The 12717-nt window shown below is 39.9% G+C and overlaps 1 protein-coding gene across 1 annotated transcript in view; it reads left to right on the forward strand.

Annotated features, from left to right (window-relative positions):
• Positions 1–5183, forward strand: part of PITPNM3 (PITPNM family member 3) — a 498866-nt gene extending 493683 nt beyond the window's left edge. Inside the window, exons 19-20 of the mRNA XM_066599616.1 lie at positions 1527–1655; positions 3953–5183. Coding sequence (XP_066455713.1) covers positions 1527–1655; positions 3953–4261 — 438 coding nt within the window. The 3' untranslated portion in view covers positions 4262–5183. The remainder of the gene's footprint in view (positions 1–1526; positions 1656–3952) is intronic.
• Positions 5184–12717: the final 7534 nt, after the last annotated feature.

Genomic DNA, 12717 nt, shown 5'->3' on the forward strand with positions numbered 1-12717 from the left:
TTGTAAAAAACAGGCTGTCTCTTACTAAACTAGGGTCTTTTCACACTAGCGTTTTTTCCCGTTTTGCTGATGCATTGTGGGAATAGCAAAACGGAAAGAAAATCTTTCCATTTTCAAGACCATAGAAATGCATAGAAGCGGAAGGTCTTCAGTTTTAATCCGTTTCTGTATTTTCCTTCTACATTCCATTTTTACACTGGATCAAATGTGCAGATTGCTGCCCTTTTGTTTCCGGTTTTGGGAAAAGAATACAGATGTATCATTTTTTCATTGCATTGGAGTCAATAGGAGGCAGATGGAACTTGAAGGCAATTCCTTTTTCATTTCCAGTTTTGGAGTAGTGGTGCCTCTTCAATGATTGTGGCTTAGTGGTTTTGCAATGATGGGGCCATAGGTTAAAATCACATCAAAGGCAAAATCAACATCAACTTGATCAGATTTGAACTTACAGCCTTAGCACTGTAAGTCAGCAGTGCTAACAACTGAGTCATCACACCTTATAACACTGGGCTTCTAGGTTCACATCTGGCTATGGACAATATCTGCATGGAGGATATGTTTTTATTATGTTGTTTCTTCTTGAGCATGGTCGCTCAGTCATTAGCACTGCTGTCTTGCAGCATTGGAGTTGAAGGTTTAAATCTCACCAGGGGGGGATCTCTGTATTAGTTTTTTATGTTCTCTTTGTGGTAATTCTTCTTGCCCTTCTATTTATCTGGCAATGAAAGAACAAGCATGGTGACCAAATCTAACCAAGGGTAATGTCTGTATGGAGTTTTTCAAAGTGGATATTGCCCGGGAGATTTGAACCTTGGGACCCCAGCATTGCAAGGCAACAGTGTTAACCACTGAGCCCCATTCATTGAAGAGGCACAACTACTTAAATGCTAAAAAATGGATGTAAGCGGAAATCGTATAGATGCTTTCTATTTTATATTCATTTTTAAAACTGGATCAGTCAAAAAAACGCTAGTGTGAAAGTAGCCTAAAATATAATGAATATATTGCTTACTACTATAATTTGAAGCCTGAATAGCTATGTCTTTTAAGATTTATACTCACGGGTGCCCCATGTCCCAACGAGGTTGGCGCTAGTAGCTTGAGTCCTTCTGCCTGCACATCTGCCATCCATTTCTATGGGAGTTGAACTTGCTCAAAGAGTCAAGGTACTGGCGTGCACCAACTTTACAGAGAAACAGTGCTGGAATGGAGTACCCAGTAGGTATGAAACAGCGCTCCTTGGACTCCCAATTCCTTCACCGTTGAGCCCCATAACATTCTTTACGGGGGTTAAGTTTGATGACAGTGTCCCTTTAATATATTTGTAGCTTGCAGATGGGCACACAGTTTTCATAGACTAAATACACTAAATATGCCCCAGTGTTTTTATGAAATAACGTTGTCTTCTAGAAATCAAGGCATCTTGGATGTCATACATTATAGTTCTGTCATCTAATGGAATATAAATATGAGATATCGTTAATATACTAATTCCATGTCATCATAACGTATCATGTTTTCTCTAGTGTCACATTAAAATTAGTGCTGCCTATGGTTCAATGAAAGACATTTCTGTGTACAATGTGCTTGGCCTATCATCTGCTCAAATCTACATAGTGGGACGTCCAGCTAAGAAGTATCAGAATCAATGTCAGGTAACTATGCTCTCCATTTTCTCTTGGGTAATCTATACAATCCACATAAATACTGGTAAATAAATGGTATCTGTAATATCAAAACAATAATTATTTTCTTAGTGGTTAGTACTTGTTAAAAATTCTCTTTATCTGCATAATTTGACTTAAAGGGGTTGTACCAAATAGGTGATAAAAATCTGATCAGTGGAGGTCTCACCGCTGAGACCCCCACCAATCCCAAGAGCAGGGACCCCATGTCCTCCTCTTATCTTCACTGTTGGCTCATTGCACTCCCCAAATTGAAGAGTTTGAACGGAGTGGTGTTCCCATATAAGTTGTGCTGCTCTATTTATCTCCAATCAGACTGCCAGAGATATCCAAGAGTTTGTACTCGGCTATTTCCATCAGTCCCATTTAAATAAATAGAGCGGCAACCGCGCAGGCAGCATTACTGCTACTGTATTCATGTATACATGAATATGCAGTGATGAGGAGTCATAGAACCCCTGTTCTTGAGATTGGTGGAAGTCTCAGTGGTCAGAGACCCCCACCGACCAGACTTATCACCTATCCTATTGTATTTTGGTGCACCCCTTGTAGAGTAGTACTATGTATCTCTAAGGCATCATGCTTATGCCACTACATGAAAAACAGGATTCTCTAAAGCACGCTGTACGGATGTGTGAACTGCATCAATGAAGTTCCATGTGCTTTTGTATTTCTTCTATTAAGAAGGAGTATTGTATGAAAACAGAACACCAATTCAGGCTTCTATTCCCATTGATGCACTCGTATTTTAAGAATTCTCTTATACACCCCATACATAGCGATTCATGGATCAATATGCATGGTTCCAGTTCTTGTGTTCCATTCACTTCTGAGCCAAATTTCGGTGCCCGTATGAGATACATTTGATTTATTTTTAAGTGAAACCTAGCCTACATGTTACGTATGCTGCTGGGATCTGTAGCTCTTAGCTTCCTAGCAGCACAGCTCTCACAGGGTTAATTGATTGAGCTGGCTGGGTGTGGTACTTCCTCCTAGCCAATCTCCTGGGTCTGGGCTCACATATAAACCCAGCTCCTGGTCAGTCTGAAACTGGTCTTGTACTGTTTGGATGTATCTGTGACATGTGTTCTGTTACCTGTTCTCTGTTCTGTTGCAGCTTGCTGTGTAATCTGTGCCTTGTGGTTCATGTCAGTTTGTACGTTTATTTTGTGTCAGTTTGGTCTGCTGAGTTTGTTTGCTATGTCTGCACTAGGTTGGCCCCAAGGGCCCTCTAGTAGATGTGTCTTGCTAGTGTAGGGACTGTAAGATACAAGGGGCCTTGACGGGGCCTGCAGCTTAAGTTCATTGGCCAATGTACGAACTAACACCTCGCATTTATATTCAGCTTATTATCTGCTATTAGTGTTGCCATTGTGGCTGCTGTATGCTGTGTATTCTGGGTCTGTGTGTCCTGTGTTCCGTCTCTGTCATGTGGCATTTGAATGCATCCTGTTCTGGTGCGTGGCTCCTAGGATCAGGTTAGGGCCCAGATCCGAATACCACTGGGCTGCCCTTATTGGGGCGATGTCCCCGCTTAGGTAGGGCCAACTCAACCTCCCGGTAGCACAGGGTCAGTTTGCATGAAACCCGTGTGAGTACCAAGTTGCGATCGTGTGGGCACCGTGCTCAGTTTGCCCACACGATCGTAACACTACACCTATAATGAAAACAAAGGTTCGGTACCGTGTTAGCCAGTAGAGCAAAATGTGATTGTTCCCAGTAAGAGAAACCACGTAATCTTGTAGATATACCTTTTAATGGCTAACAAAAATACATGATCTTACAGCAAGGTTCCGAACCAACGCAGGGTTCTTCTTCAGGATTAAATGGATTGGATCCAATCCATTTAAGCCTGAAGAAGAACCCTGCGTTGGTTCGGAAGCTTGCCATAACATCATGTATTTTTGTTAGCCATTAAAAGGTATCATATCTACAAGATTACGTGGTTTCTCTTGCTGGGAACTACACCTATACAAAGGTGTGACATGCATGTATGGAAACCTGCACAAGATAATAAGAAACTCGTATTCTGGATCCATGAGGTTGAACAGTCTTCATTTTCATTAGTTTGACAAGTGGAATATTATATCCAAAAGAGCAGAAAAGTAAAACCTTTCTAAAAATTGACTAGAATATACAGTAGTGTTTTGTAGTTGTAGATTAACCTTAGTAAATTTGTAAAATGTAACCTTACTAGATAAGTTTTGTTGAAAATTGCATAAAATCCTTTAGTATGGTCAATATTGCAAATTTATGTTCTATTCTAGTTTATTAGTGATGGATATGCTGCACATTTGGCTACTCTGGAATTTAGTCATCACTCCCGTCCCAAAAAGAACACCTCCAGGATGATCCTGAGGAAGGGCAGCTTTGGTTTGCACACACAACCTGAATTTCTAAGAAAAAGGAACCACCTTCGGAGGACTATGTCTGTTCAACAGCCTGAACCTCCCTCTACAAACCCCAAACCAGAGAGAGCACAGAGCCAACCAGAGTCGGACAAAGATCATGATCGATATTTAAACCCACTCTCCTGGGTAAGGAATGCAAGTCACAAATTTGAGCCCGCACCGTAACAAAGACTTAATGGTGTCCTTGGGATATAGTGCACATTGCAAGTAGGCCTTGGAGAATTGCAGAGAAGCTGTGCAGCGTGAAACAGCAATATGACGGATCTGTGGTGGCTTCCAATAAGATCCTTCCCTTAATCTAACCACTTGAGTGTAGGCCAAGATTTTTGGGGACTTTGTACTGTATTTTCTGGTATAGAGATCCAATGAAGATGTGGCACACAGTTTCTTTTCACCATGTAGCACTTATCACCAACAAATATCACATTTCAGATCCCAAAAAGTTTCCCCATTTCTAATATTGGGAATATTAGCATATCAAAACTTGCTTAGTCTCAATTACTTTGCTTACATTTAGTGCTCAGGGGCCAAAAAAAGTGTCACTTGTGTGTACAGGACACAAGCATACGAACAGTTCTCATTATGAAGTCAACAACATGGTAACGAATACCAAGACATGAACTCTTGATTGAGCACTAACTATACCAATAAACAACAAAAACCATGCAGAATGAGTACATCTCTTCCTAATAGATATATTACAGATTTATGTTATTCAAGATTTGGTGCATGAGAATCTATAATGTGAAGGTCGGCAGGTATGAGAATTGAGAAAATTACTGAAATGAGCCCTAGTGCTGCTATTTTCTGCATAGTATTACTTGTGAAAAGGGAAGGTGACTTGCCAATGGGTTAGTCTCTATACAATACAGTTATCATATGCCACAGATGTCTATATTTTTCACTATTTCTTTGGTTGTTGTTTTTACCTGCGGACCAAACTAATTTGTTTACGTTTTCCAGGAACTCTGAATATCTTTACATGGGTGTCCGGTTAATATAAGTGGCAATATGTTGTGTTATGAGAGTTTGTGTTAACTATGTATGCTACCACTGAGAATTTCATGTTTTCGAATGCTATCCTCCACAACACATCCAATTTATTAGACATGAACTTGCATTAATAATGCAGATTATTTCATGGTTGTATATAAATGTTATCTCCAAGCTCAGAAATGCATACATTTAGCTCCAATAAAGAAAGCCTTAAAGGAAATGAATTACCAAAATTTTAGTCATTAAAAACTAGATACTGATACGTATTTTTAGATATTTTTATTTTCTGATTGTAATTTTTTTTATTATGTTCTCTGTCTATGACTCTTGCATTGGCTGCTGTTAATAGGATTCAGAGATATGCTTTACAGCAGCCTCATGGACCACAGGAACCTATAGTCTAGAGATGACACATAGAGCATACCCACAACAATCTCCCATAGATGTCAACCTGTATAGAGGTCCTTGTCCAGGAAGGGGGAGTAGAAGAGCTGTGATAATCACATATTGTGAATGGTGTATCCTGTGTTATCTATATACATAGTTGTTATGACAGACAGGAAGATTACAGTGAAAGGTAACAAATGTCTGCTGAAAAAGTTCTCTATTGAAGTATTATTAGGCTCAGTTGCCAAAGTGAAAACTGCAAGTTTCAGGATTTTTTTTTCTAGAAGAATAGTGACATGGAAAATGTAAAAAAAAATGTCCATGTTTAAAATATGTTTACCATAAAAACGTGATTTTAACAATAGGCGATTTTCAGATGACACATTCCCTTTAAGCATTCTGATTGATAGAAATAAAACAACTAAAAAGTGATCAGGGCACTTCTGTGTTTTGGTAAGAGTAAGCTCAGTCTATTTACAGTCTTTTAGCAGTATTACAATATGAAACGACCAGCTTTAATAGAAGAAGGGCAGCAAAGACCAAGTCTTTCCATCTCCATTTCTGAATTGTATAATATAAAGCAGATTTGTGGACTAAAAACCTTCTAGCACAATCCAAAGGGAGCAGGTGGTGCGTTTTATTAGAATTCTCCATTTGATTGAAGAGGGAAAATATCACCTATTGTTGTTCAGGCTAGGTAGACAGGATGTCCAGGGGATGAAATGGCTGGGAGTAAAACAACCTTTAGACCCCCTTCACATGATTGTATGAGTATTAAAGATGAGCAAGCATGCTCGTTTAAGGCTGATGCTCGAGTGAGCATCGGTCTTCTCGAGTAACTGAATACTCGTCCGAGCAAACACAGAAAAAAATATACAAACATTGTATTCAGTGGACCATTGTTTCCCAAAACTACCCCCAATATACTCGTACAGGTAATATTCTAAAGATTTTGCCTATCATCTACCGTATATTCTCAGATATGTCATTCCATACTGCTGGGATATTCTCACAGATGATAAATTACAGGTTTACGTTGCGATTCTTCAGCACAATCCTAAATGTACCCTCAGAAGCCTAAGTGAATGTATATTTATAAGCACCAGAACCTGGTGATCACCTCATGGTAAACTTTAAAACAATAGTTATACTTTATTCATCCACTTGCAGAGGCATAGCTATAGCGGGTGCAAGAGACAGCAGTAGCATCTAAACCCAAAAGCCTATCTGCCACAGCGGTAGACCCCAGTAGTGTTAATGGCACAAGGAAAGTTGGGGGTTGTGTTACAGGTAGGGCCCAGCTTATGAATTAGTAATACTAACAAACTCAATATATTCTAAAAAAACCTTCTGCTTTTTTTGTAAACTTTCGGTAAAACTTGGCAACATTTTATTCTTAATGATAATTCTTTCAATATCATTACCAATGTCATATTACATGATTATCCCATATCATCTACTATGACTTCTATTAGTCTTCTCGTTGAAGAAATAGATCGTATCCTGCTTTGCCTTGTTAAATATAACCAATACTGAGTCATTTTTTATTAAAGTGCACTGGAATCTGGCAGGTTTTAACTTTGTCTACTATGGAAACAGTATTTAGTGTCATGATTCACATCAGTGGTATAGTACTAATGGTAGGTTAGCTGTAGATATCACTCCAAATACCTTGTAAGAGTTGTTATTCATTCATTAACCACTAAACCTCCTAGTGCCTCTTGTATGGAATGAGAAAGTGCAGGGTAGCAATTATTTAAAGACAAGGTTAATACCTACTGTTCGCTGGGTAGACCAAAATGACCTTTCCCAGATAGGTCATTATTCTAAAAGGGACCAGGAAACCTATTTTTATAATGTCGGGAAACCACATTGTATTCTGCCCAGGGCATACATGTGATCCTTCTTGACAGAGGCAGCGTATGTGTATATAATTATAAGAGTCGTAAACACTTCTGTGATATTTTTAGTCAAAGCTATTACAGCAGTTGGTAGTCTGTATATGCTTTCTCTTTAATAGTTGTTTGGTTGGCTATGTCCTGTTAGATATGTTATCTATATAAAAGGTATAGTTGTTAAACATTTAATATAGAGCATGGCTGATGCCACAACTTGAATTGTTTTTTTTTAAATCTGCAATAATGCACTTAATTTGCTGGGTTACCAACAGGAGACGGGGAAGATGACGTCACGAGTGATATCCTTCACAAGCCAAAAAAGTAGGGAGTCACCCAAATATCTTGGCAGAGGGGTAGTATAACACACATCATGGGCTTACCCGGTGGACTAGTGCACACTGAGCCACGTTTATTAAGACAGCGGTATAAGAAAACTGGAGTGAACTGCAGAAAAGGTATTAAAAAGCTCACACCTCTTAATAAATTTGCTTTATTTTGAACTGCAATAAAGTCAGAAAAAGACATCTAAGCCTAATGTTAGCTGCAGATTTGTGCCATTTTCTGGCTTTAGTATTATCCTGTCTCAAATTTTAGGCTACACGCACTCCATGAACCATGTGCACTTTTCCAACTGTCGTCAATGAAAATTTTGCACAATTTTGGCACGCATGGGGATTTTAAAAAAATCACAGAAGGCAGTCATACTTACTGATATAATGATACTTTTCACCAAAAACTGACATAATAAAATTGATAATTCCCCCCCTTCCTTGATTTATTATAATTGAACCAAAACACTTTACCGATATTTGGGTAGTTTGTATTTATGACCTTAATGTCATTATACAGGACTTTTTGGTGCACCGTTTCCCTCTATTTAGAGACAGTCATTTTGCAGACTGTACTATTTATTACAATGCAGACTATTCATTTATTTCTTACCCATTATGGAGTTTACATTGTATAACATTGTTTTCCAAATCTTACTGCCACTAGTGAATCAATAGGAAACATATTCAAGATCTGCCACCAAATTTTTGCAACCAGTCCGCCTAGAAAACATGCAAGAAAAACACTCCCTGCAAGAGTTATATGCTATGTTAAGCGTAGTGCAGGACCTGGAGGGGCGGTACAGGGCACAGGGATTGGGGGAATACAAAGAGAATCCCTGTGTCACGTAGAGCCTCCTCAGGTCCTGTAATAGGCATTACACAGTTTATAACTCCTGTTCCCTTCATTTGGTGCTTCTATTTCTTTGACTTTAGTGCTCATCTATGTACAGATGTAGCAAAGTTTAACTTGAGACTTACTGCATTAAGATAATTTCTGTGCAACAGTTTATTTACCCCATCAATTGCTTTACAATTCCTTTTTTTTAAATTAAGAGCACAATAGCTTTCTAATAGATCAGGACATGATATCAAATAAACTTCTTACACTCCAGTTAAACCTTGCTGCACCTGTCATGTATACCACTTACCTTGCATTATTTTTACACTTCCAAGTATTGACTTGAAGAGTGGCACTTACCATTAACCTGTCTGTACTTTCTCACTATGATCGATGCTGAAAAGAAACTCATTTGACTTTTAGAACACCAATACTGCCATCTACAGGAGATTTCTGCTAAATGTCAATCGGACCGCTCTCTCTCTTTGAAAATTGAAAACTGCTTTTCTCACAGAAAGCTAAATGATTTAGTTTTTTCATACTACAATTTTATGAAAAAAGAGTGTTTGCAAAATAAGTTCTATTTATTTTTTTTCTTTTATTTGACTAAATTCAATAGTTCACTCAAACCTGATACATATTAAATCCATTCCATCATTCTACGGAAAAAAAGTAAATAAAACCCAAATCTTAAAACGTATTTTATACCCCAATCAAATCAATGGGATCCAATAGTTTTAAGTTTCATTAAAAAAAAATTTAAAAAGTGTGCGAGATCACCTTTAGGCCTCATGTCCACGGACGGGTCAGAATCCGCCCGTGCCTGCATCCAGTGAGCTCTGTGTCTTGCAGGCTGCGAAATTCGTGCGGCCCTCGCTACTTCCGGGTTCGCTGTACTGTGCATGGCCCTCACGGCTTGCCGTCCGACATGCTCAATACAGTTTTGTTTCTTTTTTTAAATCTCCTGCTTTCCCGCTGGATCCGTCCGGAAAGCCGACCGTGTGTGAACCACAGCAAAATGGAGCATGCTGCAATTTGTTACCCAGACCGGAAGGTCTGCAAAACAAACCTGCATGTCTCACTATGTGCAGCTTGAATTGCGTGCCACCCGCGGATTCCACAATTCAAATCCGCCCGTGGACATTGAGCCTTACAGAACTGTATTGTGGGCATTTTAAGGTCTTCTGCCGAACTTAGAGCACATTAACCCCTTAGTGACGGAGCATTTTTGCTTTTTTCCATTTTCGTTTTTTCCTCCTCCCATTTAAAAAATCGAGTTGTATTTTTCAATGGTGCTATTTATTGTACCATATAATGTACTGAAAAACTTTAAATAATGCATTACTTTGATAGATCGGATTTTTTGGACGCAGTGATACCAAACACGTATTTTTGGTTTATTATTTACATTTTTTTATTGCAAATATGGCAAAAGGTTTTTGGTTTTTTTTACTTTTATTACTTTTTTTTTTAATAATTACTAAAACTTTATTGATCTTATTTTTACACTTTCTTTTAGTCCTCCTAGAGCAGTGATCCCCAACTCCAGTCCTCAGGGACCACCAACAGGTCATGTTTTCAGGATTTCCTCAGTGTTGCACAGGTGATGTAATTATTGTCGGTGCCTCAGACATTGCCACAGGTGTTCTAACTATAGGATATCCTGAAAACATGACCTGTTGGTGGTCCCTGAGGACTGGAGTTGGGGACCTCTGTCCTAGAGGACTACAACCAGCGATGCTTTGATCGCTCCTGCAGTATGATGTAATGCTATAGCATTACGTCATACTGCTTTTTGACAGGCAGTCTATCAAGCCACCCCACGGGGATGGCTTGATAGGCAGTCTCCGAGGGCAGCCCTGGGGTCTTTTAGAAGGACCCCGGCTGCCATGACACCTGCATGGCTCCCCCGATATCAGCGCGGGGTGCCGAACGGGACCCTCACACATCGTTCGGGGGATTTAAATGCCGCTGTCAGCTGTAATAAGCAGCTAACGCCCGCACAGTATGGAGGGAGATAGCGGCGCTGTATCCCTCCATACACGTCCAGCAATAGCAGGACGTAAATAGATTACTGGGTCGACACTAGGGGGTTAAGAGTGATCCAAGCCGAGTTCAGTAGAACTTCTGGGGTTTGGGTATTGTGGATGGTACAAAATGTGCCTGTATTTAGGACATCCGAAAGTGGCCTGAAGGCTAATGGCAGGAGCTATAAGAGTATGATCACACATTGCAGTGTAAACCTGCATGTGGATTTTGACAGAATTGTCTCATTGCATTGCAATCAATGAATTCTGCAGTGAAAATCCGTGGCATTTCTGCAACAAATAGAACAAGTGGCAGATTTGAAAATCCGCAGTAGGACTATATTTTGCTGTCGATTTTTTTTTTTCCGCTAAGGGTGAATGGAGTTTGTTGAAACCTCATTCACTTACATTGTTGTACAAAGTTAGTTTGCATTCCGCAGCCAAACCACTGTGTGTGAATGCACCCTTAGTGCACCCCTTCCAAAAACAACACCAAAAATGCCAGAAAAAAAAGTGTGTGAAGGAAATGTTTTGGTCCATTTGCCCAATTATACTCCCTTTCCATCCCCGATCTCCTGAAGTCTAGTCCTTAATCTGCCAATTGTACAGCCACTAGAGAATAGATAAAGCATTGCTCACAAACAGAAAAGTTTTTGAGTTCAAAAAGTTCATGGGAAAAAAAGTGCATTTTTTTTTTAACTAGTTGGATTTAGTCTTTTGTCTGATCACCTGATGGTAACCCAGCATTTCTAATGAGACATCGCTGTTATACAGGGTCTTTGAAAACCGGTTTTGTATTCTGTACGTAAGGGACTCTTCTGCCATACTATTACCCACATGGCATGTTCTAAGCAAAACGATCTAAATAAAGCAGCTACTTCAGTCTACAGTGTTGATGATATGTCCGCCTACGTGCTTGGTACTGGAAAAGATATCTTATTGCTTGACCAAAGTATTCTTGTTTTAGTGTGTGGCATGTTATATCTCTATATTTCCAGGTGATTGGCGTCAAGATTTATATACCCACTATTCGGTGTTCTACTCTGGGGAGTCATAAGTCTGAACTATGGAAAATGTGCTGCTCAGTTTGAATACCAAGACACAGCAGTATTTTAATGGATTGCAGGGATTATAAAACATGGCTGCTCGTTTTCCAGAAACGGCACCCTGGACCGCTGGCTGTTCCCAATATTGCAGTTGAACTCCTCTGAAGTGATTAGGACTGCGCCCCAATACCACATACAACCAGTGGATAGGTGTGCCACCATGTTTGCCTAATCTTCTGCAACCCCTTTAATAGCAATTAACTACAGTGCAGTGTCATGATCATAGTGAGAGCAGTACCAATAGGTTTCCCTTCTCTCTAGTCTACTACTAAAGGTACTAGAAGTAAAATCTGAAAAAAGGGTAGGGGTGTTTGAGATATCCCTTCTCTCCTGCCTCTGTACAGCACCCATACAACTTGGATGGAGGGGGTTCAGCAAATTCAGGGCACTCTTAGGCTACATTCACATGTAGTGGAAGTGCTTCAGATTTTCAGTCTCGGAGCACAGGTGAAAATTTGTGCAGGGTATTACAGGAGCAGCAACGTGGATGACGTTTTAACCAGAGATGAGCGAGCACGCTCGTTTAAGGCTGATGCTCGAGAGAGCATCGGTCTTTTCGAGTAACTGCTTACTAGTCCGAGCAAATGAGGGTGCGGCAGGGGGGAGAGTGAGAGATCTCTCCCCCCCCCCTCCCCCGCATTTCCTCGCACGAGTAAGCAGTTACTCGAAAAGACCGATGCTCTTTCGAGCATCAGCCTTAAACGAGCGTGCTCGCTCATCTCTAGTTTTAACATATTTAGGTCAGTTACACACAAGTTCATTTATGTGCCCATACTATGGATGTGTGTCCCACCCCGACCAGGGGGGGTCTACTGGAATGCGTAGTGAAATCTGCAATAGATTTTTTCCAGACTTGTATTGACAAACCCTAAGGCCGCTTTCACGCAGCCGAGAAAATCATGTGAGATTTGCGCGTTGTGAGAAACACAAATCTCGCATGAATATGAACCCCATTCTTTTGAATTTATCTTGCAGAAATATCTCCATTCTCATGTAGGAAGTGGACTTTTTCAGTAGCAACATTTTATGCAACAAAT

Source organism: Eleutherodactylus coqui, chromosome 4 (genome assembly GCF_035609145.1).
Source record: "Eleutherodactylus coqui strain aEleCoq1 chromosome 4, aEleCoq1.hap1, whole genome shotgun sequence".
NCBI lineage: Eukaryota > Metazoa > Chordata > Amphibia > Anura > Eleutherodactylidae > Eleutherodactylus > Eleutherodactylus coqui.